This window comes from Pezoporus wallicus, unplaced genomic scaffold (assembly GCF_028554395.1).
Source record: "Pezoporus wallicus isolate ANWC-B61680 ecotype Strahan unplaced genomic scaffold, APGP_CSIRO_Pwel_v1 contig_4191, whole genome shotgun sequence".
NCBI lineage: Eukaryota > Metazoa > Chordata > Aves > Psittaciformes > Psittacidae > Pezoporus > Pezoporus wallicus.
In genome coordinates this window covers 6,475,619-6,500,429 of record NW_026641383.1, presented here as the reverse complement: position 1 = coordinate 6,500,429, position 24,811 = coordinate 6,475,619, and the positions used below count along the sequence as shown (strand labels likewise).

At 43.9% G+C, this 24,811-nt stretch overlaps 1 protein-coding gene across 3 annotated transcripts in view; it reads left to right on the top strand.

Moving 5' to 3' along the window:
• Positions 1-2,816: 2,816 nt before the first annotated feature.
• PLCB1 (phospholipase C beta 1) overlaps positions 2,817-24,811 on the top strand; it is a 400,307-nt gene continuing 378,312 nt past the window's right edge. For 2 of the 3 annotated variants that reach the window (XM_057423415.1, XM_057423417.1), the window contains exons 1-2: positions 2,818-3,283; positions 13,569-13,646. In XM_057423415.1, the coding sequence (XP_057279398.1) occupies positions 3,185-3,283; positions 13,569-13,646 (177 nt within the window). In that variant the 5' untranslated portion in view covers positions 2,818-3,184. Of the gene's footprint in view, positions 3,284-13,568; positions 13,647-24,811 lie in introns of all 3 variants that reach the window. The other variant, XM_057423416.1, reaches the window with a different exon arrangement.

Genomic DNA, 24,811 nt, shown 5'->3' with positions numbered 1-24,811 from the left:
AAATTTTATTTTAATGCATTTCTCACATCACCTCATAATACACTTCCAGCATAGCTCTTGCTGTGTCTTTATTTGACCTGACTTTGGTCAACACCATCTCTTATTTAAATCACTTACTGCTCCTTTCTCCTATTTGTTGACATACATTTCAATTTGTGTATCTAAACCAGATTGTGTATTCAGCTGATACCCCTGGGAATGAAATATTGGTACCTAGGCATGTTATATAAGGAATAATGCTTTATAGGGATATTGCCTTCAAGTAACTTGTATTGTTTACATAAGGCAATTATTTTACTGCCTAAGCTGAGATTCTTGAACCTACACAAAAGAAAGCATCCAGAAATCAATTCCTGCAGCAATATAAGACCAGTGTGTTTCACACCTAAAATGTACAACTCTGCATAACTATCTGAATTAGCTCACTGCCGAGTTTAGTTCTAATAGCACATCTGCCCTTGAATTTCTTAGAACTAAAAGGGGCTAAGTCAAGAAGAAATAGAAGATATGCGTAATACTTCGTGTATTTAGTGTGGCTTACTGCACATTTGGAGAAAGGTGCCTGGTTTTTCTTTTGCCAGATGTGGTCCAACCACCTAATGATAAGGTACTTGTATTCTTTCTGCTAAGTGCAGCTGGTTCCCATGTCACTGAACTCATGCTATGTGGAAGAGAACGCTTGAATTCAGCCATGCAGTGAATGTGTTTGCAACATGTACTATGTACCAAGAAATGTATTCTTAGCTGGAGCAGATGCTAATTAAGCAATAGCAGTAACACATGAGTTAGCTTTCCACATTGAAACTGAAATTCCCACTAACTTCACTGAGCCCAGGATTTCAGCAAAGGCTGAATCAGAAGCACTTTCCAGAGCTGTTGTTTAAAAGGCACAGTCAAAATGCCATTTCCTGTTGTGCTGCTCCTTCCTTTTGATGTAAAATCCATTAGAGATCTGCCACAGAAAAGGCATGTTTCTCTGCAGCCAAATACCATCAGATTAAGATACTTAAGTATGAAAAGCCACAAAATTGCTCCAAACAGTACTTTGTATCTGAAATAGCAGAGACCAGTATCAGAGCCTACACTGATCTATAGGATCACCTCTTCCACCTTCAGACTAATAAATCGCCAGGAGTATATGAGGTATCATCACAAATTGCAATTGATTTCCCTAACAACGTTTGTAAAGAAGACTTGGGCAGATGAAAATGTGTTAGGGCCCTGTTGAGAAATGCCACAGAGGTGCCACCATCCATGGTCATTTTACATCTTCTGAACAGCTGCTTTCAGTACCCTGCAGTGAATACATGTGTTTAAGGGATTGAATATAATGTAGTGTCAGTGCTCTTTGCTCTTATTTTCTGGGGGATTTTACTATTTTTATTAAATTTTTATTCTTTTGAATACTATATGCTGGGATGCAAAGGCAGCTGCGCAAATGATACTGAAAATCTCCCTTACCCCATCATAGAGCAATCCTGTACTTAGGTCAGTGCAGTCAAACCCAGACTTCATTATTGTTTAAGCCATGGAAATGAAAGCACAGCAGTGAGAGCGCAGACTTTCCCCTGGCTGATGTGACACCCACATTTGCATGGAAGGTTGATAAGCATAAAGAATAGATTAAATGGATTAACTGGCCTTCAAAAGTACATGCTGCCTGCATGAACTGTCAGAAAGGAGCAGATTCAGCCCCCACTAAAAGTTTCTTGCTGAAGGGGAAGAAGTTGGAAGAGGCTCAGAGAAGAGCTTTACCAAGTCTGTAACTAACAGTAAGAGCGAATTGGGAACCCAATATGCCAGTTTTGTAGCTTTTTAATTAAAAAGCCCCAAACTTCTCCCCACTCAGTTTGCCTATATTTTGTGAAATACCGTTCCTCTGAAACAAAATCAATTTGTCTTCAAAGATTTGCTTGCTACCCCATCTGCTTTGCTGATAGTAGAAGTGTGCCCCTCTGCCCTTAAATTATAAGGGTTAGTTGGAAACCTCCACAGAGAAATCAGAAATCTCATGTGCTGCATCATCTGATGCTTTATCTCTGCTGTGATCGCACAGGGGCTGTAGCAGAGAGGAGGTCATTTGTGGAGCACATGTAACTTTGTTCTTCAAAAACCTTTCCATAAAACTCTTGGATTTAGGATTTTGCTGGATGAGAGGACATTTTGTCATCTTTATATTTTGTGAATTAAGGTCATGTTTCTTTATTCTGAGGAAGACCATCTTATGAGAGTAAAAACCTTTGGTGAAGCAATTTCTGAGTATTTAAAGTGTGAAGCCTTGATAGGATTTTTATGTGCCGCTGCCTTAACGTAAAGAGCCTTTCTTCGTTTGGCATCCCATCCATCATTCTGCAGGCTTGGCACTGCCCTTCTGCTCCACTTTCGCTGTAACTATTCCCTGAAATTGCACTTGGCATCCCATGCACTCACCCCTTCTGAGGCCTAACGCTGGTGGGAAGTACCGCGGTACAGGACAAGCCACACAGACACTCACGGCTGCTCCCTTCTCAGGTATTAATGCAGGTCCATGCGTGCCACTCGGTGTATTTCCAAGCACCTCCTTGTTGTCCTCCTCGCTTCGGGACCACTGAGAGGGCTTGCCGTGACCGTACTGCGAGGAAGACAAACTGCGGGGCGCTGGTGGCCCCTGGGGAACCGAGACCCCTGGGGGGGTTCATAGCAGCCCCTCACTGCGAGAGGAGCCCGAGGCCCCGCGGCGGGTGCCGCGCTGGCCGCAGCCGGCAGGTGGCACTGCAGTGCTGCCGGCGCGGCGCGCTGACCTCGGCGCGGGGGAACCTCGGGGGCCGAGCCTGGCGGGCGGGGAGGAAGGAGGGGCGGGAGCGCAGCGGAGCGGGCAGCGCCGGTCGTTCCGTGCCCGTGCGTGCGTGAGTGAGTGTGTGTGTGAGAGAGAGAGGGAGCGGGCGTGTGCGTGCGTGGCGAGCCGGCCGTATATAGAGGATGTGCCGCTGCACGGTTCGCTCCGGCTGCTGCCGCGCCAGGTCCTTCCGCGGGCGCCACTGAAGCCTCTCGCACGGGCAGCGCCTCGCTGCCCGTTCCAGGCGCGCCGAGCGCGGCTGCCGGCCTCGCTTCCCGGTGCGGTTTCCGGCGCCCCGGCGTCCCTCCTGAGGCGGCCGCCTCCCGCGGCTTCTCCGCTCCGGGGGGGGAGCGCGTCAATGCGGTGCAAATGGCCGGGGCACAGCCAGGGGTGCACGCTCTCCAGCTCAAGCCCGTCTGCGTGTCCGACACCCTCAAGAAGGGCATCAAATTCGTCAAGTGGGACGATGTGAGTAGCTCCTCCCGCTTCGCCTCGCAGTGCCCCACACGGGGCAGGGACACAGAGGGGTTATGCAACGCGCACGGCGCATCGATCGGGCAGGAGGGTTCCCGCGGCCGGCCCGGTCATGCCCTGAGCGGCGGTGGGGAGCGGCGGTGTCCAGCCCGCAGGGCGCCCGGTGATGAGGGCAGGTGCGGGTCGCTGGGAGTTGAGCGGCGCCGGAGTTGGCGGCCGGCCGGTGGCGGTCGATGTCCCCGCCCGGGCTGGAGTCCGGGCTCTTGTTAAGCCGGCGGCCGTCCGCCGGGCAAACTTTCTCCGAAGGTTCCCTGGGCTCACTTCGTTTGGCCGGTGCCAGCTGTATTGAGCTGGCTCCTTTCGCGAGTGTCTTAACTCTCCTGCCTCCCTTGCTTTATTGTGCACGTTGCCATCTCTGTCGTCGTAGCGTAGTTGTTTCAACCTGTTCCCTATCTGTCTTGTTCTATCTCCCGTTTCCTCTTCCCAGCCTCTCTCCCTTCTGGCTCCTGCCCTTCTCACCTTTTCTGTCACTGTGGTGGGATTGTCAAGCCCTGTATGTATTCGCACAGGGCTTGCTATTTGGGTACCCTCGCTCATTTTCTTTCCTCTAGAGAAGGTGTTCTTCTCTCGGCTTGTTAGGTCATGAGACTTGCCTCAAAATCACATCTGCTGTCCTTTTACCACTTGCTGCTTCCTAACCCTTTATGCTTGCATTGCCTCACATAGGAGAGAAATGCGGTTTTCACTTTACCTTTGGTAGCACAGCTGTTCAGCAGCTGGGATTGGTTTCTTCACTTCCAAGCTCTGCCCGGGACTGTTTCAGAGAAAGGTAGCTTTTCTCTGTCTAGCTTTCCTTTCCTCAGAGCCTAGAAATAAGCCTGCTGTGCTGCTGACAAGGAAAACAGGACGAGTTCTCTGCTAGCCTTATTCTTACAACACAACATTGGGTGTTTGTTGCTCAGTTGTGCCCCCAAAAGTCTGTCTGCGAACAGTGAGTGGAGACAGAGGGGCACAGAGAGGCTCGAGCTGTGCTAGAGGAGTGCTTGGGAAAGAAGGCAGTTTGAATGCCAGGAGGATTGTTGAGGATAACTTGTTTTGAGAGCCTTAACACAGCTCAAGTTTTGCTGCAAATTTGGCTCTGTGAAAGACATCCCCAGCAGCAACTGGAGGGACAGCGGTGAGAGGGAGAAGGAGCAGTTTGTGTGTCTTAACAACTGCTCTTGTCTTGTTATGTATCGCTGCTTTGCCATTGCTTTCAGCCTGTCCAGCAGCCAAATGTGTGAGCCTGACCTCTATAAACCTGTGGTAAACACTCTCAAGGAGAGAAAGAGCACTAGAAAACCCAACAGCTTGTGGTGTAAAGTTATAGTTACAGTAATAAACTAATATAGTTTTAATATGCTCAACACCCTGACCTTGTCTGCAGTAGTAAACATTGGCTTCATGTTTAGGAGCTAAGCTTGAATGACTTGCCTGTGAAAATGTTTTCCTTCAGTTGCTATTTTCCTTAGTATAGGAAAAGGCAGGATAATATCAACCTTGGCATTCCAATTATTGTTTGATTTTTGGTAAGTTACCAAGAAATTTCAACAGGTATATACAGAGGTCAAGTTAAGAGTGATTTAAGTCCCCAGACTGCAAGTCTAAGCAATAGGCAATGGTTTAAGTTAATAGTTTAAGTGCTATTTCTCCAGCAGCATATCGTATACATAGGATTTGAGGGAGGTGTTCTCCATGCACGGTGGATGTTCAGTGCCTAACCTGTCTGCTATAGGCTAATTGGAAAAAAGCTTTTCAGTTGTAAACCTAAAGGCTGCAGTAATAAAAGATGGAGTATCTAGTATATACAGAATAAATTCTGGCATTAAAAAAAAGAGCCTTTCAGGTTGGTGTTACTGGGCGATACACAGGTATCACCTGGAATGTGTGACTGAGATGAGGAAGAGACCTGTTGTGTTTAGTGAGTGCTTTCAGCAGCAACCTTGTGAAAGCTGATGTGCGTTTAGTTTAGCCACACTGTGTGATGAAGAATACCAACATTAACTCACTGTTCACCATGCACTGTGTGTATATGTGTGTGTTTTCCACCCCCAGCCCTATCTTGTCGCTTCTCAGCAGTGGGAGCCCCATGAAATCAAAGGTTTCATGAAAAACAAATCTCCCTTGGCACCCTGGCTGTAAGAAGGTCTTCAGACAGGTTCATATTTGGTGACTTTGTAAAGTGTTTGCCATTGAGTAGCCAATGACTGCTTCAGAGTCTGTTTTCTATCAAATGCATCTGCTTGAAGGGGTTTTAAAACAATGATGATTATTAATGTGAACCTCTGTGGTCTCTCATGTAAACAGGCATGCACAAACTCTGTAGTGAAACAATAGGCTGTAATGAGTAATAGTAAATTACCAAATGTAACAGTAAAATAGAATTGACCATAATGAGTACTTTGGTTGGGCTGTGCTAACAGGGCTGTTCAGGAAAGCGAGGCTCATACTGATGTTTGTTACACACCATTTCCTATTTACTGTTTCCAAGTGAGGATGGAAGTTCGGTTCTGCATTGCTGCTGCACTAGGGCAGCATTGATTCCTGTCCGAGGCATACATACCCCATGGTACACTGCCCTGCTGCTTTGTTTTGCCGTTTAAAGATGGCTCCATTGACTTTGCTTTGCATTTCAGAAAGCCAAACAGTGTTTGTTGTGAATTCCTATGACTTGTACCAAGTTTCAGCCCAAAGCAAAATTCTTTCAGCTGAGTTATAAACCACTGAAAAGTAGTGTTGGAGGTTTTTTAATGGGAATGCTGGAAGGATTTAAACCAGAGCATCAGAGGCGTGTAAGGAATTTCATGGTGTATTGAGTAGCAGTTGTTAAAGACTATTTGCCAGCTTCTAGAAGGATGCTGCAGCATGGTGTGCAGAACAATCTGACAAAGGCTGTAAGCGATACAGGCTTCAAATCCAATCTACCCGTGGACTTCCCATTGTGAGCCTTCTAGAAGCTTTGTGCCTTGTTAGTAACTGTAAGGCTGCTTTATTAGGTGTGGTACTGATGCTGTTAGATGGACCTTCTCTCTGAGGAACAGCAGTGAAGTCTGCTACGTGTTACATGTGAACTTCATCCAGTGATGATGATCTGATCTGGATGAGAAACACTTTGCCTGAGCTTTGCTAAGAGGAGAGGAAGAGCCTATATCAACTGCTCAGGTTCACATAGAGGCAGGTGGAAGGCAAACAGCTCAGGAGGCTTGACATTCTGTTTCCTCTGCAGACCATCTTCCATTTCTAAATTGTAAAAGCATTAGGATTAATTAAAAATATCCAGCTTTGCACTTCTGTACATGGGGTTGGACGTAATACCACTTGCACCAGCCAATGCCTACTACAGGCTATTCATGAATTGGGTTTTGGGTCAGGTTATAAAGCACCAAATCAAACAGCTGATTGCTGTCCTATCACTCTGCTTTTCCTCACACCAGTTTTGATTTATTCTATAACAGTATTACAGGTCAGAAAACAAATTTTAGAATTAACTCTTGCTCTTGATACATGGGTTGGATTCACAAGACACTGGACAAAAATAGCTGATGTTTGTATAGTTAAAAGCTAGAAGTGACTGGTTGCTTAGGTGGGGTTTTTGTACGCATGTGTGTGTCTGGTTTAAGATGCTAGTTGGCTGAGCACTTGCTGCTTCAAGTCATATTTCTTCATGCTGTCTTCAGCTGAGCCTTTATAACCACTTCTACCTTACTACGGGGAGGAGATGCTGAGTCTCTTAAGTACCGGTCTGGTCTTTGAACAGATGCACTTATTCCTCGAGAGAAGCTATAGCTGTGAGAGAGAGGGAGGGCTTAAAGAACTGACTTGATCCACTGTGCTGCAGTGAAACGCAGGCTCTAAGAGCTCTTCCTGATGAGAGTTTGAAAACAGTTTAATAAATAAATAAAAAGGATGCTATTAGGTCCACGGGTGAAGCTCTCTTGTAGGGGGCTGAACTTAATGGAGCAGAATGTGTTGCTAGCTGAGAAGGTTAATGAAACCTGAGCATAAAGGGTGACTTCTCTGAGGACTGAGCTGACGTCTGAAGGGGCTGCAACCTTGGCTGCCTTTTTCCCTTTATTTTTCTCTGGCCTGCAGTGGGAACAAGATAGACATAACTGAGTGAGCAAATAGCTCCACAGCCAGAGCACAGCTGAACTCATGTTTTCTAAGAGCAGCAGTTGGCACACTGCAGCAAGTTAATGTGATGGTGTATATTCAAAAATAGATTTGTTTTCAGTTCTTGCTTAAAGGCTTTCTTATCTTCCCTAGTGATAATGTGTACTTTGCATAAAGAATTTAACTGGTCTCTCTGTGCCTTAAACTGTTTACTTTATACTTGCAAAAGTTAGCTATATCAGTAAGGTAATAAAACTCTACCTATATTGAGGGACATTATTCCAATTTTATAGCTATATTTCCTTCTCTAAATATTTAGTTAGTGAAACAGCCTTCCTGATAAGCGTTATTTAGTGGCTACAGCACCTCACCAGGTATTGCAGCGAGCAGCAAACACGAACCTTGGTCCTTTAAGTTCTATTTTAATGCCTTTCTCTTTGAGCACACCTTAGTCTTTATAGCTGAGCTGAGCTGGTGAGCGCAATGTAAAGTTTTGGGGCTTTATTTGTTTAGGATCTTTTAAAGAAGATTATCGAGAGTATGAGCTACATCCCCTTTAACCTTACAAGTAATATAACATCAGAGCATCATTATTATGGATCAGCTGAGATCAAAGAAAGAAAAAAAACCTGGAAATCTTCCGAATTGATTTGAAGATGTTGATGCTCAAGTAATGTGTTTTTTTTTTTTTCCTGCCTTTTTTTTGTTTGTGTTTAAACCCTGCCTAAGCCTGTCACTGGAGCACATTACTGAGGCCATGACAAATGAAAGCCCATTGTTCTGTGTGCATGAAGCTAAATAAACTGAAGAGAGTTTATTTTTTTCTCAATGCTTTCAGTCTGGAGGGAAGAAGTTAATCCAAGATTCTGGAGGGTTTTTTTGCTGTTTCTTTATTGCTAATCTTTATGTAGTAAACAAATATCAGTGTTTTATCTAAGTGGTGGTTTTGGTCTTTTCCAGCATAAGAGGGTAATCAGATTGAGTTTAAAATGTCTCAGCAGTTAACATTTAGTGAAGGGGAAGGCCTGAACTTGATTAACTCCATTGGAAAGCTCTTGCTAACTTTAGCTGGGAGGGACGAACGGGACGACGACAGGTTTATATCCCCTGCAGAATGATGAGCTGCCTGCCTCAAGGTCTGATGAAGACTTCACGTGTTGAAGTCACAGATAACATCTGTGTTACTGTACTCTGAGCCTTTGGAGCACTGGGAGATAGTGGGGAAACTGAAACCAGAAAACAGCTCTGTAAGTGAGGAATTCTTCATAAAAGGGAAGCTAACAGCACATTTAGCTTGTGCACTGTATGCTTGCTTCACTTTAATATGGGAATGCTCAAGACCTCATAACAAAGGCTGTAGTGAAAGGCAGTTAACTAATCATTATGAAGTCTTTTATCTATTATAAACTAAATGATTCATAAGCACTTTTAAACTTGTTTTCACAAGGACCCATCAGACAGAACGTGTTCCCGGTTGTGATGTTGTAGGTCCAAAAAAAGAGACCAACATAAAAAGCTCCTCATTTTTAATCTGTGATTAGATACCTTGGACCTAATTTTCAGGCTGCTTAGCCCCATACAGTCAGATGTTCATGATGCCTCCCCAGTGACTTCAGATGAATTTGGGCTCAGCATCTCTGAAAATGAGAAAATGAAATGTGGAAATACAATTGCACTATTCCCTCAAAATTAGAATACAGACTTTGTGCCCATGAACAGACTGGTTCAAATCATTTGCTCAGCATCATGCAAGAATTCTTTGGCAGAGCTAAAATCTTCCTGGTTGGCATTTGGGTACTTTTGCTCTAATATTCCCCCTCTATTCCTTCTTTCTTGACTGCATACTTTGCAACAGATAAGGATTCATGCAGACAAATCAGGTGTTCATGTGATAAGGCTACAGCGATCCCCAAAATATGGACATCCTGAGAAATCAGACCATGCAGTCTGTTTCTAAGAAGCAAGCCTGCTCAAGGTGGCTCTTCAACTTGCAGGAAGTTGGTCTGCAATTAGAAGAATGATGACTCGTGTCCTGTGGTGCCATCACCAGGGTTTCTCCAGGGTTTAACCACTCTAATAGTGAAGAGTATTTTCATGCATGTTCCTGTTGAACAAGTGATTTTTCATTTTATGGGTCCTGTAAACTCAATTCCAGTTTTGTTGGATTTGTCCTGCGTCCAACCTCCAGCATTCATTTCACCTTCTCCAACATTTCCCTCTTGCAGTCTTTACATGGCAGATTCGCCCCTTCTACCCTTGGTAAAGGGGACATCTTTATCCTTCTGGATCATTTCAGGGGTCCATTGCAAACCCAGGGGACAGGTACTGTTTCTGTGTCGCCCACAGTTCAGCTGTCAGCCTAAAGAAATTCATAGTGCTAATTGTCTGGCTAATCCTGCTTAGTTCCAGTCTGAGTAAACCCCATGTATTATGGAATTTAACAGCTGATATATCTGCTGATCACATGTAAACTGTGGTTATCCCTTCTCCTTTGCTCCTTCTCCACTCCTCCAAGCTTATCATTCCCCTGGCTTGTGGGGTGGCAAGAAAACTCTTTGTAGGGACTCTCCCCACACCTTTGCCCACAGCCTTACACCTTTGCTCAACCAGAGCTTAAGCCCTCTTTGGCAGGGTACATGTAGGTTTTTATCCCCCCACTCAGTGAAGGCTTCTGGATGCACAGCCTGGTCATGGAGGTGCTCTGAGGATCAGGAAGCATGGGCAAAGAATCAGGAAGGAACTAAGCCAAAGTTTCCACCCTCTTCATGGTCTGGTTTTGTATGATATTCTGTATTGGTCAGTAGTATTCAAATGGAGGTGGCCCTTTTTGCTGGCTGATGTTACATGCAGTCTAGGGGGGACCCACGCTTAAAATCAGACCTTGAAATGGTTACCCAACAAGCACTTAAATATGGATTTGCCCATTGGTCTTCTGAGCCTGGTTGGTAAGGATCCCAAAGTTCTCTGAGGCACTTTGTGGGCATAAATTTGAAGCTTCTTTGTTTAAAAGTGAAAAGAATGTTGCTAATGCAGGGTCTGAGGTTGCAGAGCCAATTGGGAGGCAACTTAATGGGATAAGTATAGAACAACCACATTACTCGTTTGAGGCTGTGAAATTGGAGGGAAGTAGAATATTGGTCCTAAGTCAACAAATAAAAAGATGGAGGATTTTAAAGGTGAAATTAAAAGCCCTTTAGAAAGTGATTCACTGATGTACAGACTGGTGTGACATGCTGCAGTTGCAGTGTGTGGGAAACCAAGCCACTGCTTGGCACAGCACCTGTGGGTGGCATTTAAAGCCTGATAACCCACAGTCATTTGCACCATTGACTGGGATGCTGCCTTAGATATTGAAGGCTCTTTCCCATCATCCTCCACTTTTTTGAGGATTATAGTCATCATTTTACAACCCACATCTACAGAAGTATTACTTTGATAGCTATATGTCATCAGCACAGGTAAATCCAAACTGCTGTTGGGTTGAAGCAATGCATTTGAAATGATTAACCTACAAAATTGATTAATCCCCGACATAATCACTTCATGCCTCTGTTTGCCATCACTTCTGTCCCTTTTTTCCCCCTGAAGTTGTGTATATCTCATCCAAAGGCAGTTGTCTTTTCCTCATTTTACATATTTACACACAGGCTGCATAGGACATGATGATACAAGCTCAAAAAGGAGAGTTAGCTCAGCAGAGCAGCTTTTCTTTCCTCTTTTTGAACTGCAGAGGTGTAAGAACACTTCTGTAGGAGCTTGTGGATATAGGCAGCCAGTCAACATCTGTTCAGGGCCTGCCCTACTTTAAAACTAAATTTGCCTGTTGCACTCAAACAGTGCTCAGCTCTCAGGTGCACCAGACGCTAGAAACTATGGGGAAACAGAGGAAAAATAGATGGTACAAATTCTGTATGTGTGCTCTCTTAGGGGAAGTGCTGCAACACCATTTTCTTGTCATGAGGAAAAGAAGGGTCAGTGGTATTTTGTGAATGAGCTCCAGTCCCAGCTGGGACATTCCCATTGCACTGGTTCAGCCGTGCATGTTTCCAGCCTCTGAAAGCTCACGTGGCACCCGTTTGGGTGTCAGTGAACCTGTGGCACAGTTAATCCATAGCCCCAATCTTCCAGCTATAAAGAGAACTTTTATACTCATTTAAAGGTTCAATCTTGTATTTCTGCTTAGTGTAGAGCTTGCTTTTCTTCTTTATGTTTCTCTTGTGCCGAGATAAAAATATGCTTCATTCTTGACTCCATTTTATTCATCCACTTGTTCCCCTGTGGTGGGTGCTGGGCCTGTCACTTGGCTTCTGGTGGTCTCATAGAGACTGCACCTTGGTACTGTGTTCAGCTCTGGGACCCCCAACACAACAGAGAAGTGAACCTGCTTGAGTGGGTCCAGAGGAGGCCGCAAGGATGCTGTGAGGGCTGGAGCAGCTCTGCTCTGGAGCCAGGCTGAGAGAGCTGGGCTGGTTCAGCCTGGAGAAGGCTCCGGGGAGAACTTAGAGCAGCTCCAGTGCCTAAAGGGGCTACAAGAAACCTGGAGAGGGGCTTTGGACAAGGGCCTGTAGGCACAGGACAAGGGGAAAGGCTTTAAACTGACAGAGTGGAGACTGATGAGCTCTGAGGCAGAAGCTCTTCCCTGTGAGGGTGCTGAGGTGCTGGCACAGGGTGCCCAGAGAAGCTGTGGCTGCCCCATCCCTGGCAGTGTTCAAGGCCAGGTTGGACACAGGGGCTTGGAGCAAGCTGCTCTAGTGGAAGGTGTCCCTGCCCGTGGCAGGAGGTTGGAGCTGGATGAGCTTTAAGGTCCCTTCCAACCCAAACCATTCCAGGATTCTGTGATTCTAAACTGTGATTCAACTTCCCTGTTTCATGAATGCCTGTTTACATAAAGGACTGTACTGGTGGTATTATATAGACAAGTGTTTCCTTCTTGCCTCAGACATGGCACTTGCATGAGCTAGTTTTTATTTATTCATGATAATGTCACTTCCATCAACTTTATTTGCACTTTAAAAGCCCCCACACTTAAGTATGTTTGCTTTAGAGTTGAACCTGTTGAACTCCTTTTTTCCTTGAAGTAGTATAGACTGACCTCACATATTGCTTTCTTGGCAATAGGTGAATGCTATATCTCTGAAATACTTCTAAAACTTCAACATTATTATACAATTAGACATCACTTTTGAAGGGGAATTGTGCGTTTAGCCTGTGGAGATAAGGCTTAGGCAATGTTTCTGCCTCCCTGTCTTCTTTGTGTGCTCCCTCCATAACTTTTAAATTGAGTTTGGCAACAGGTAGAGCTCTCAAGACAATTGTGTTTTTACAAATGTCATGAAAAATAGTAGAGAGAGGATAAATCCTATTAGGACTGGGCTGTACTGATGTCAGTGACTGTTAGGCACTAGGGGATCCTAAAGGGTGAGACATGTAATGTACACCCTCTACAGAAAAGGCTTTGGCTAGAGCTTGTATCTCCCTAGTCAGGTACCTGCTGTCAGTCAGAAGACACGAATATGTAACCAGGCTGCCTTACTTACAGTACTTAAAAACGAGCCTGGTTTTAGATGACCTGAGCTATAGATGCTACCAGAGTAGACAGGCTTCCAACTGATTTGGAAATGGGATGGCATATATATACTCCCATTACTAAAAGACTTAAGTCTTAATGCAGTGGATGCTATTCCAGATTTTCTAGTAAAATTCAGTCTTTGTAGGTTAAAGTAAAGCTTAGAGGCATTTAGCTCTTGCCTATATCTGAAGGTTAATTTGGATCAAGGTGGGGATCAAATGGACTTCTGATAAGTATAGTACTTTACTATGTGAGCTGTAGTTTGACCGTGTGTTATGTCTGTTTTACTTAATCTTCTTCCAGCTTTTCTGGAGTAACTCCCTTTGTTGACAAGTCTGCAGTTATTTAGTGCTGTCTGCTCAGTAATGGAAATACTTTATGTCAGAAAAATGGAGATTAGGCAGGTGATATTAAATTCTTTTAGTGACATCTTGCTGGTGATACCTTCAGGGTAATTTCTGGATGTTGCAGTTCATTAATATGGGTGGCAAAGCAGCTAATGCATAATTATGTGTTCTCTGTGCTTACATGGATGTTTTGTTTGTCCTTTTCTTCCAGGACTCCACTGTTGTGACTCCAATTATCCTCAGAACAGATCCGCAGGGATTTTTCTTTTACTGGACAGATCAAAATAAGGTAAGAGAAAAGCTTTCTGTTCCAAAATGGTTCTTTGTTTTCTGTGGTGTGATGGGCAGGAACCAGGAGGCTTGGCATGCCAGTCCTGGCACAGCAGACAAGCATTACATCAGTATACATTCCTCTGCTCTTCTGGGGAGCAAATGCAACAGGCCTGTGGCTCATCCCTGGCACACAAAACATGGAGAAATGGATGGAAGACTTGGTAATTTCCAGCCATGTTAATGATCCAATGGCCAGTGAGTTTATAATTGTCCTAGTTTACAGGCAGTGATCCATTTGGGATGCTGTTGTGGTTCGTAGTTGGCTTGTGGTTTCTCTGTGTTGCCTTTGTGTACTGAGGATTTTGGCTGAGGGCATGGCAGACCCAGAATGCCAGAGGTCAGAGCCCCCTTTGAATTCCTCTTCCTGAGCTGCTGCATGCTCCCTGGCCATGCCTGGTGGGACATGTCACTGGGTTTTTACTAATCCTTACTGGACACTTACTCCCTTCTAAAAACATTCCAGTATGCTTAGATCAGTGTTATGACTGGGGAGCTGTTAGGAAAGCTCATGGCCTGATTCATCGCTGTGTTACTGCAGTTTCATATCCATGTCACCCCTTGAAATCAGCACTGTCATGGTCTCCACTCCATGTTGTGACTGTGAAGCTGAACTGGGGTGAAAGAGTATCAGTACCCTGAGCAACTGGGTGCAGTTTGTTGCATAGACCATATCAGACATGTAATATAAAATCATTTGTAATTGTTAAAGCAAATCACTGTATCAAAACTAGGAACTGAATGAATTCCTCCTGTTTTTTTGCAGGTGGATTTTCAAGTATTTCAAAAGTGCTTGTACTGGTTCCCTGTTGAAAACAGTGTTAGAACTTGGTGGCACTTGAGCTTTGGCCTTGTGATGGAGTATATGCTGAAATGACTGAATAGGTACTTTTAGCATGCTGGCTGTGGAAATCTGATTTATGAGTTGTGTAGCTGTTTTGCAGGAGTTGATTTTATGTCTAGGTATCAGTGCAAAAATGGCTTGAGGAGTTAGCAACCCTTAAATGTGCAGGCTGAACAGGCAATTTGCTTTTACATTAGCTCATATTTATTTTCCTGTGTTTGCTTTTTTGAGGAGATGGAGCAAGTTTTGAGTCAGTGTATCTGGAAATCGTATCATGGATCACAATAATAATCTTGTCTTTGCTTGTGCTTGTGCAAGGTTGTGGTGCATGATAGTGGGTTCATCCATTGACAGTCCAGGGCTGTTAAACGGGAAGCTAAGTGAGGAAGCTGGAAGGCTGTGACTGGAGTAGCAACGCCAGAACACGGTGCAGTCATCTCCTTTGTTCCTTCCCTTCCATAAACTAATTGTATAAGCCGAAAAATACCAGCAAACCTTGTAATAATAAATGGAAACCCACAGTTGATTGGAGAGTTTATTTCACTTGTAATATGTTTGGCACTAAGACCTCCTTCAGTTTCCTACTGTTGTCTGTAAAAACAATGTCTTGAAGCAGTTCTGTGAAGGATAGCTATTTATAGAATTGTTCTCATATTCAGGAAAAAAAATGGATTTCTGATGCTCAGAGCATTTTTTTAAAGGTTGGATATTTGTACAAGAGACATAAGTGTCAGTTTGATTTTTCAACTTGCAAATCAAGCCTCTGGAAAGGGCAACAAAAGAGTTTTTTTTCTGGTTAATAATTCATGACAAGCAGGTGAAGCTTGTTTCTAACCCTCATGCGAGCAGTGTCTATTTAAAGAAAGTAAATAGATTCCTATTAGGGTGCTGATACCGCAAGGACTGGGAAGAAAATGCCACTTTCTGCTTTCACAGACAATGGTTGGGTTCATGTTTATTGTGAAACAACAAATATATTTAAAGGAGGTTATGTATGAAATTCTCTTCATTTCCTTCTGTTTGTGTAAAGTGCTCCTGTGATGACAGTGGAACTGCTTGAAGAACTAATTCAGGATGATACAACCACTTTCTCTTTTTTTCTCCTAGTCATTGCTTTTAAGCAGTCGCTTTTGTCATAACCAGGGCCTGTTATTTGCAGCAACTGGAAAGGCAGATCTTGCTAAGCAAACTGATGAACTAAGAAGCATCCCGGTCAGTCACGTTTCCTGGGAGCTGACTTGTAGCAGGTGTGAGGATGAGGCATGAGTAGCATCTTTCCAGCCATTGGACTGTCCTGTTTGCCAGACACTGTGCAAAGCAGTAAATTAGTGCCTGGGTTATGGTATGGCTTTTACATTAGGAATCTGGCTCTGTTGGTTGCTGTTGCTTTAGCAGTAAAATTATACAAAAATTACATGAATCACTGAGGGGAAAATACTCCCCCCCCCCCCCCACTTCCCTGTGCTATATTTTAATTATCTTAGGGAACTGGTGGTTGTGGCTCTCCAGCTTTCTTTAACTTGTTGGCTGGTTGAGCTGCTTCTTGCAGTGTTCTTTTATTCTCTTCTGTTTCTTCTCTCTTGCAGAGAAAAGGAAATAATACATAATGTCTCCCTTCTAGCAGTGTTATCTGGCCAGTCATTTGGGTTGTTCTTTGTGTAGTTTGAGCTCCAAGTTCTTGGTAAAGCAGCATGTTCAGTGCAGCCCTCCATCAGTGTCACTGACCCCATCTTGTAGTTCTCCAGGAACCAGCAATCCTTGCAGGGTTTGCATCCCAGTTGGTGGGTTTGGATGATGCTGAAGCTGAACACGTCAAATGCTGGAGTTGATGGGTCAACGAGGCTGCTAATCATAGAATCATAGAATAGTTAGGGTTGGAAAGGACCTTAAGGTCATCTAGTTCCAACCCCCCTGCCATGGGCAGGGACACCAATCAAGTTATTTTTACCAAGATGTTTTATATATGTGACCAATGTGGGCTCTTGACTTGCTGTCCCCTGTAGCTTTCTGTTAAATAATAGCAGCTTTCATAGGTTGCTTGCAGGAGCCATATGCTCCTATTAAATCATCTTATGTTTGTAGTTTCAACCCCATGAAGATCCATGCCACTTACACCACACATGAAAGACTGTAATGATCATAGTTATCATAGCATGGTTTGGGTTGACAGGGACCTCAAAGCTCCTCCAGTTTCAACCTCCTGCCACAGGCAGGGACACCTTTCACTAGAGCAGGTTGCTCCAAGCCCTTGTGTCCAACCTGGCCTTGAACACTGCCAGGGATGGGGCAGCCACAGCTTCTCTGGGCACCCTGTGCCAGTGCTTCACCACCCAGTGGCAGCCAGGCTTAGTGGGGCTATCTTCTCATCACTTCTATGAGCAGGAACAGAACTTGGAAAGGAGGCAAGCTGAAGAGGGGAAGAACCATCTGACTACAGTTGCCATCTGACTACAGTTGCCATCTGACTACTTGCAGGGAAGGCAAACTAACTGCTTTAGACTTCTCCAATGCAAATTAAGTACCCCTATGCTGTGCTCATTTCTTCATGACCATGTGTCGTTTGACTAATTGCTTATGTTTCAGCTGGCTCAGGTGTGTCCTGCAGTGTCCTACAGCCCAGCACAGCTGCTTTGGGCATCAGCAAGAGCTGTATTACAGAGTGGTTGATCAGACTCCTGTTTGAATGACATTATCAGCAGAGCAAACAGCAGCCTAGGATGAGAATGCACACAGGTTCTTCTGACCAAGTCTTTCTCTTTGGTTGTGTTCACTTCACAGCCTGACCTTCACAGCTATGACCATACTGGTGAAGGTCTGCTGAGCAAGTTCGTTTAAACTCCAGTCTTACAACGTGATAAGAATAATGTGGTATCCCACGTTTCAACATGCTTACTATGTATTTTGCTTATTTGAGTATCTTTTGCTCTCACCAGTAAAGATAATCCTCCAAAATAAAGCATTTTGCTCTTTTTTGGTAACCAAAAGGATACAGAAAACTTGTTTTAAACAGATGGCAGGACAGCATCTGATTTTCATTGTACTTCTCAGGATGAAATCCTTTTGTTGCTGAAGGTTCTGGAATATCTGCTTTGTCTGTATGCAGAGTGTGGCTGATTTCATAATATTACTTGAATGATTCTCAATGTGGGTTCTAAAAAGGAAAAAGTAATTAATGTGACAAGCTGGTGTATGTTACATATCTTATTGTTTCTGTAATGTTTCTCAACTATAGCAAAACCAGACAATATTCACTGTCATGGTTTTATGACCTGACTACAACAGATCTCAATTCCTTGCTACTACTTCTTTTCAAATGCAATGTCATTTCTTCCCCTTGTTCTTATTCTGGTCATGAGCATTGGAGAAAGAGAAATCAAAATACGACCAGGTGAAGAGAAAGTCAACTCGAACAAAAAGAAGAGATAATCAAAAGCATTTCTTGGGAGATGAGAAGAGGCTGGAAGCATTTGGTGTATTTAGCCTAGCTAGCAAAGCCAAGCCAGGGACAGACTGTGAGTTCTGTCTATGAATAAATACATCAACGGATGCATAGGCAGAGTAGGAGAGGAAATGTGTGTTGTCAGACAGTTTGCACATTATTATTCTTGCATCCTTTAGCTGGAAGTTATGTTACACAATCAAATGGATGTTAGAAGACAGCCCTTGACTCAGTGCTGTTCTGACACTGACGAAGAGACAGTAAAAGAAGGAAAACAACTAATTGAATTGTTTTGATGGTGGAGCCATTTAGGTTTTTGGAAGTCTGAGGGCGGTACAATATGCTGTCCTTTGCATCTCAGTAGTGCCTACTGATACATTCCTCTTTATTTTTAAAGCTTGACATGGCAGCATGCTGAGAACACAGGATGCAGACCCAGTCTCATCCCCAACACCATGAAAGAGGTCACCTAACAGTCAGTGTGTTGAAACTAACCATAAGTGTTCTGTCCTAGGGAGTCAACTGGGATTTCTAATGCCTTGTGCAGAAATGTTGTTGTAAACAGATGATGATCCAAAGGAAGTTTTTCTTGAGAAACTACTGCAAGTGTTGAGGTGATACTTACTCCATAGGATGGGGTGTGCGGCTGAAGCCATTTGCCATTTGCAATTGGAGCAGTAGCACAGCCCAAATGAATAGTTTAGCCAGAAGCAGTCCCTGCTTCAGAGGCCAGCTTGCACAAGTCATACCTCAAGCTTTTAAGTGTATTTGAGAGAAGGTGGGGTGATGAGACCACAGCAGCACTGAAGTACCTGTGGACAGCTATTTCCCCCAGCTCTGGCTTCCTCAGACTGACAGGCTGAGGATATCTAAAGGCAGAGAGACTGGATCTGAAGATCTTTTTGGTAATGGGGGTAGTTTATCTTCTCATGGGGCTAGGCCTGTTTCTATGTGTGAACATCACTGACAGAACTGGTACAAATACACTGTAGCCCAGTCACAGAACTTGAGCTTGCTACAAGAGCCTGTAGCAGTAATACTGTACCTTGAGCTGGAGCTTTCCCATTTCAGAAGACTGCATAAGGTAGTTCCTTATGATAACAGAGGAGTGGATTTGTCTGACCTGGAAGGTCTTTTCCCCTCTTGTGTACTGATGTGATCATGAGTTTCTTTGGGCCTGAAAACCCAACACAGACCACAGAGAGACTGCATGAAGTGGAGCCCAAGGGCTGTAGATATTTCTGTAGGATTAGGCTTAGCTTCAGCATGTTTGTAAGTTCTGTGGCAATCCCATTGCCCTCATCCAAATGAAAGATGATGTGGCATTTTTCCAGCTGCTGGGGATTTTGGCTGTGTTATTTCGGAGAGTTCTTTTGTGTCTGTTTTTAATCAGGGCTTTAAAAATATTGGGTCAATATTTGTACTGCCCTGTGGGTCAGAGATCTTTTCATTACATCTGTATGGGTTTTGCAGTACGTTTGACAAGCACACAGTAAAGGCCGAAGTTAATGTATCAGTATTGAAAATACACCTCATCATTTCATGAGGAGAATGGAACGTTTAATAGCACTGAGTTTAAGACCTGCTCCAGACCCCATCTATTTGGCTTAATTCATTCAAGAGCAGGGTTACACAGTGATGTATCTCACTGCTGAAAACATCCAAGAAATGCGTCATTAAGCTTGCATTTACACTTCTTTTTGGCATGTAAAAGGGAAAAAAAACCCACTGAGGTAAATAACTAGACCCTTTGAAAAACTGCGATCATAAATATCATTAACTGAATGAGAGAAGATGGTGCCTGTCTCCCCATACAAGGGATTATTTTAACATATACAATGATGAATCCACTTTTCCTCATTCTCCCAGCATCTCCAACATTTCAACAATCAGCATCACTCATTGTGAATTCTATTTAATAATGAATATTTGATACATGGGCTTCTATCTCATGGGGTTTGTCATCCTAACGGATTTGCCTTTGCTTTAGCTGCAAAGCACAGGAGTCAGAATGACTTAGGTCCATATACCACACTGGTGTTCTACCAGGCACTAAACAAGACTTATATTTAGGTCTTTATGTAGTGGGGGGCTCTTTTGTTCATTAGTAGCAAATACTGTTTTAGATGACTTGTGTCCTCAGTGCTCTAATGCTTGCGGTGCTTCTTCAGGGACTTCTGTAAAGAAATGATGTGTACTTTACCTATGCACATTCTCTAATGTCAACCAGACATGAACAGAAATAATACTAAAGCTAGGAGAGTTTCTTGTCAGAAGGACCCTTTTGGTATTGGATTATAATCCTTTCCTACCGAAGTGAAAATTCAATTCATTCTAGGAATGGCGTTGCTCAAGACCTGCTCCTTTATGTGGCACTATTCCTTTATCCATTTACTGCATGTGTGAACTGACTGCGAAGCTGCAGGTAATTGCCTCCAATTTTGAGGGTAGGGGCCCTTGCTATATCCCATTTGGATATTTATGGGGTGAGGAGTTTCAGGCTGTTGAAAGTGGAGAAGGTGCTGCAGAGGTGATGGGTTCATTCTGGAAACTGCCAGTGACTTTTTCATTGAAAACCAACATCTCCTTGCTGGCTTTTACCATAAAGTTTGCTATGTTTTCAAGTGAGAAATCAGAATCAGACTGGTTTGGGTTGGAAGGGACCTTAAACCTCTTCCAGGTCCAACCCCCTGCCACGGGCGGGGACACCTTCCACTAGAGCAGGTTGCTCCAAGCCCCTGTGTCCACCCTGGCCTTGAACACTGCTAGGGATGGGGCAGCCACAGGTTCTTTGGGCACCCTGTGCCAGCACCTCAGCACCTTCACAAGGAAGAGCTTCTTCCTAATGTCTCATCTCAGATCTCCCCTCTTTGAGCTTAATTTTCTAGCTCAACAGTCAGTGTGGTAGGGGAGTCAGCCTGGCAACAGATAATGGTCACCTGAAAGTTGCATCTCATGTTTTTTCACAACCACTTAAAAACTGGGATGTGAGCGGAATACAAGAAGACAGGGAAAGTAGTAGGGGATTGCCAGAGATAGTAAAAATGGGAGGAAATATTTCATGGAGGTCAACTTCCCATCAGACTGCTGATTTAATTTTTAAAAGGAAATCTCTCAGCTTTCAAAACATGGAAATTGTTCAAGGCCCATTAGGGAAGTGGTACTACATCAAACACAGAAGATCTCTAATAAGCATTTCCCACTACTAAATATCTCCCCTATTGTTGTGAGGGAGGCAGGAATAGAAAATGAGGTTTGAGTTCAATTCACAGTGCAGGTCCTGTTTCTGCAATGAGGAAGGCAAACAACTTCAAACAGGGAGGATGATTCTGAGTCAGCCAGATTTAGGCAGTTGAATTCTCAGGTACTGAGAACAGGCCTAACATAGTTTGTGGTGTCCAGGAATATTATCCTTGCTGTCTAATTGGACGTGGGTTGTGACTTTCCTCTAAAGATGAGGTTTTAGGTTGTCTTTTGTTTAGCTGGGCTGAGGCTTGGTAAGTTTTGGCTATAGGTAGCTATTAATGGCATATATTACAAAACCATGGAAACTTGATGTTTTGTACAAGGGAATTTTATGCTCTGGCTGCTGGAAATCATTCTGTTGTTGCAATTTTCAGCTTAAATGCCTTGGTGAAGAAAACTTGTAGCCAAGTCACCCCTTGTCACTAAAGTGACTTCTTTAGTGGGTGTGTGTCAAGCCTTCAAATGCTCCAAATGACTTTTCTTGCAGTTTGCTCATCAGGTCCTACTGTCATTTAATGCAGCAGTAGATACTTGGCCTTAACTAACGGCAGTGGAAACAGCTGGATTTGGGAGACCTGGGTACTTGCCTCTTGGTCATCATTTGCTGGACCTCAGCAATGGGCTGCTACCCCCCTGGTGCCTGTTTCCCCTTCTAGCCTGACTTTGTCTAATTGAGAAGCCCTCTGTGAGTAGGGCTGCAGCAGGGACAGCCCATTACTGCCTGGCAAACACCTGGTACAGCCTGGTTCCAGCCTCCTGCAGCACCTGTGCCTTTGGTGTTGGAGATGTTCCCGTCTTCTAGCTGAGAAGGGCTTGTGGTCAGTGGTGCATTAGAAGCTTCAGTCTCTTTTATCCTCCTTAATTAAACAAGTCTCTTGTGTTCATGCCTCCAGCTTGTACATAGATCTGGCTGATGATGCAGCATCTGCGTTGCTGACTGACCTATTATTAGCACAGTTCAGGAACTGGCTTTTAGGACATGAGCTTTCCTGATCGTTGGGAGGATAACTGATCTCGGTGTGCCTGTCACTGCCACCTCTGCTGAAGCTCTGCCAGTTCAGATACTTCTGTTTAATGCTTCATATCCTGGCTGTTTCTCTTCCCCGCTGTGCTTCCAGGTTTGTGTTTTAACCTTTAAGAGATAGTGTACTGAAATTAATGATCTTTAATGCAGTCTCCATCCATGTGATCTTCCTGTGCGAGCACATGCACTGCACCAGTAATCAGTGTTAAGGGATAAATGTGTTTTGTAAGTTTTGGTTCCTTGCTTTTTTTCCCCTTCTTACTTAGGAAGTTGGAAGAAAATTCTTCAAATCCAGCTGGCTGGTAACGAATGTCAGTACTTGCCATATTTGCTGTAAGGCTTTGTACCATTAAAAATGTGGACTTGATCCTGCTTCCCTCTCCTTTGCTTTTATGCCTATCCTTGGTATTTTACAGTAGCTCTGCACACGTGCAGCTGGCATCGCACAGAGCAGAAATAATAAAGCCCTTGGCCTTTATGTGCAGTGATAACAACATACTCCATTGTACAACATGGTTTGGGGTTCTTGTGTAAGGACAGAAGATGCTCTGTAGGATCCTTTCTTAGAGAATTGTCTTTAACTTAATGACACCTTTTCTTATATATCCCAGTACTGGGAAGACACAAACAACCTCACATTACAAATCATGAGGTTTAGGTTCACTGTGTGTGTCTCTGGCTGTTATTTTTGAGCATTTCTAACTGCACAGATACTGTTTACATCACCAGTCTCCTCCAAATAGTCTGCTGGATTGGGAGGGTTGTGAAATCCGCAGACAGCCTCTGCCAGGGGTGTGTATACTCTCTTGTCTGCAGCCTGGCTTTCCATTCTCCTGATGTTTTTGTTGCTGCATCCCCTCCACAGGCAGCAGTTTTGGTCCTAAGAATCTGCCCTAGCTCTGGAGCACGTCAGACCCCCAGAAAGGGAGGCTGTGTGTCTGCAGAGGCTGTGCCTTCCCCTGCTTGGGCTTTGTGTATGTGTCAATACGCAAAGCTCCTTTTTCACCTTTTCAGAGTTAGGGCTCTTTACCAGGCAGGAAATGAGTATTCATCTTCATTACTTGTTCTAATTAATCTTGCCACGTAGGCACATTTCCCAGTGCACTGTGACTTCTTGACGTCATTGTCCAGCCTTCACTTACTAACAAAAAACAATAACAGGTGTGTTCTCATCTCTGAGACCCACTTACAGCATTGTAGCTCAATGATGTCAAGTTGTACCTCATGCCCTTGTGCTGGGGGGGGGGGGGGGAAGGAGTAGGGGCTGTGATGTAGAGGATTTAGATTTCTGTCTTCATTCGTATCCCAGGAAAGGTAATTTCCTGTATCTGAATTTCTAGTGTGGAGATTGAGCCTGCTTTTTAAGCCTGATTCATGCCTCTATCCCAAATGTGCTCAGCATTGTGTGAGAGGAACAAGATGTCCTATTGTACAAGAAAACTGTTAGTGAAGGACCAGAATTTAAATCCTGAATCTCTAGGGCACGTTATCATAGAATCACAGAATGGTTTGGGTTGGAAAGAGCCTTAAAATCATCCAGTTCCAACCCTCTGCCACGGGCAGGGACATCTTCCACTAGCCCAGGTTGCTCCAAGCCCCATCCATCCTGGCCTTTCATACTTGGCTGTCCAGTTAGCCCCATACAATTTTGTCTGTGGGGTATATATAACATTGCTATTTCAAGGCTGCAGTGAGACATCCAAAGTGAAATTCTACCCCTGCACCACATCCCAAGGAGCTCTTGTACTGGCTGGGGATTACCAGAACCTATCCCTGATTTCAGGGATGGTCACAATGTGCCCTTGCAGAGCTTTACTGAGGCACACCTCTGCCATGGCTGTGCAGATCCAATTAGAGGGCTGGTGTGCTGCTGACTGGGCAGTGGTACATCCCTGGCTGCTCCAAATGGCAGAGTGTCTCAGAACTGGAGAAGTCCATGGGTTGTTAGATGGTATCGCACAGATGTGCTGCCAGCTATTTTGGGTACTGCTTATTGATAGCTAACTCTAGCTGACCTAGTGAATGCTGCCTTGCATTCTATTCAACTACCCAGGGAGCTGATTATCTCTGGTTGATAAGCAGTAGTAAGTGCTGTTTAACAGGAGTAATACTAAAGGTATTGATTAGCAGGATACAGCTCTGGTACCAAGTGATGCTCGATGAAGCCCCTGTTAAAACAGGAGTGAAATTCTGAAGGCAGCTTTTTGTCTTGTATTCTAGGTGCTCTGGGTTTACTCAGGGCAGTTGGACATAACACCTTATTTAATAAAGATGAAGGGGAATACTAATGCCTAAAAATTAGGAATACGGCCAAAAAATATTCAGGGAGTGTCATTAGAGAAATGTATGTAATTTATCTCAGGCAATTTCAACTTTGAGACTGGGAAAAATACAGAATACTCTGTATTTAAGTGAACTTTCTTTAAGAACAATGCAGTATCTTACAAAAGGTGATTTTATTGTGTATTTTTCCTTAAAATAGAGAAAATTGAGGTGGGTTTTTGCTTTTAATTCTGATTTTCTTGCTAAATAGTAAAATAAGCGCAGGACTATGTTGTTGGTGAAGAACAT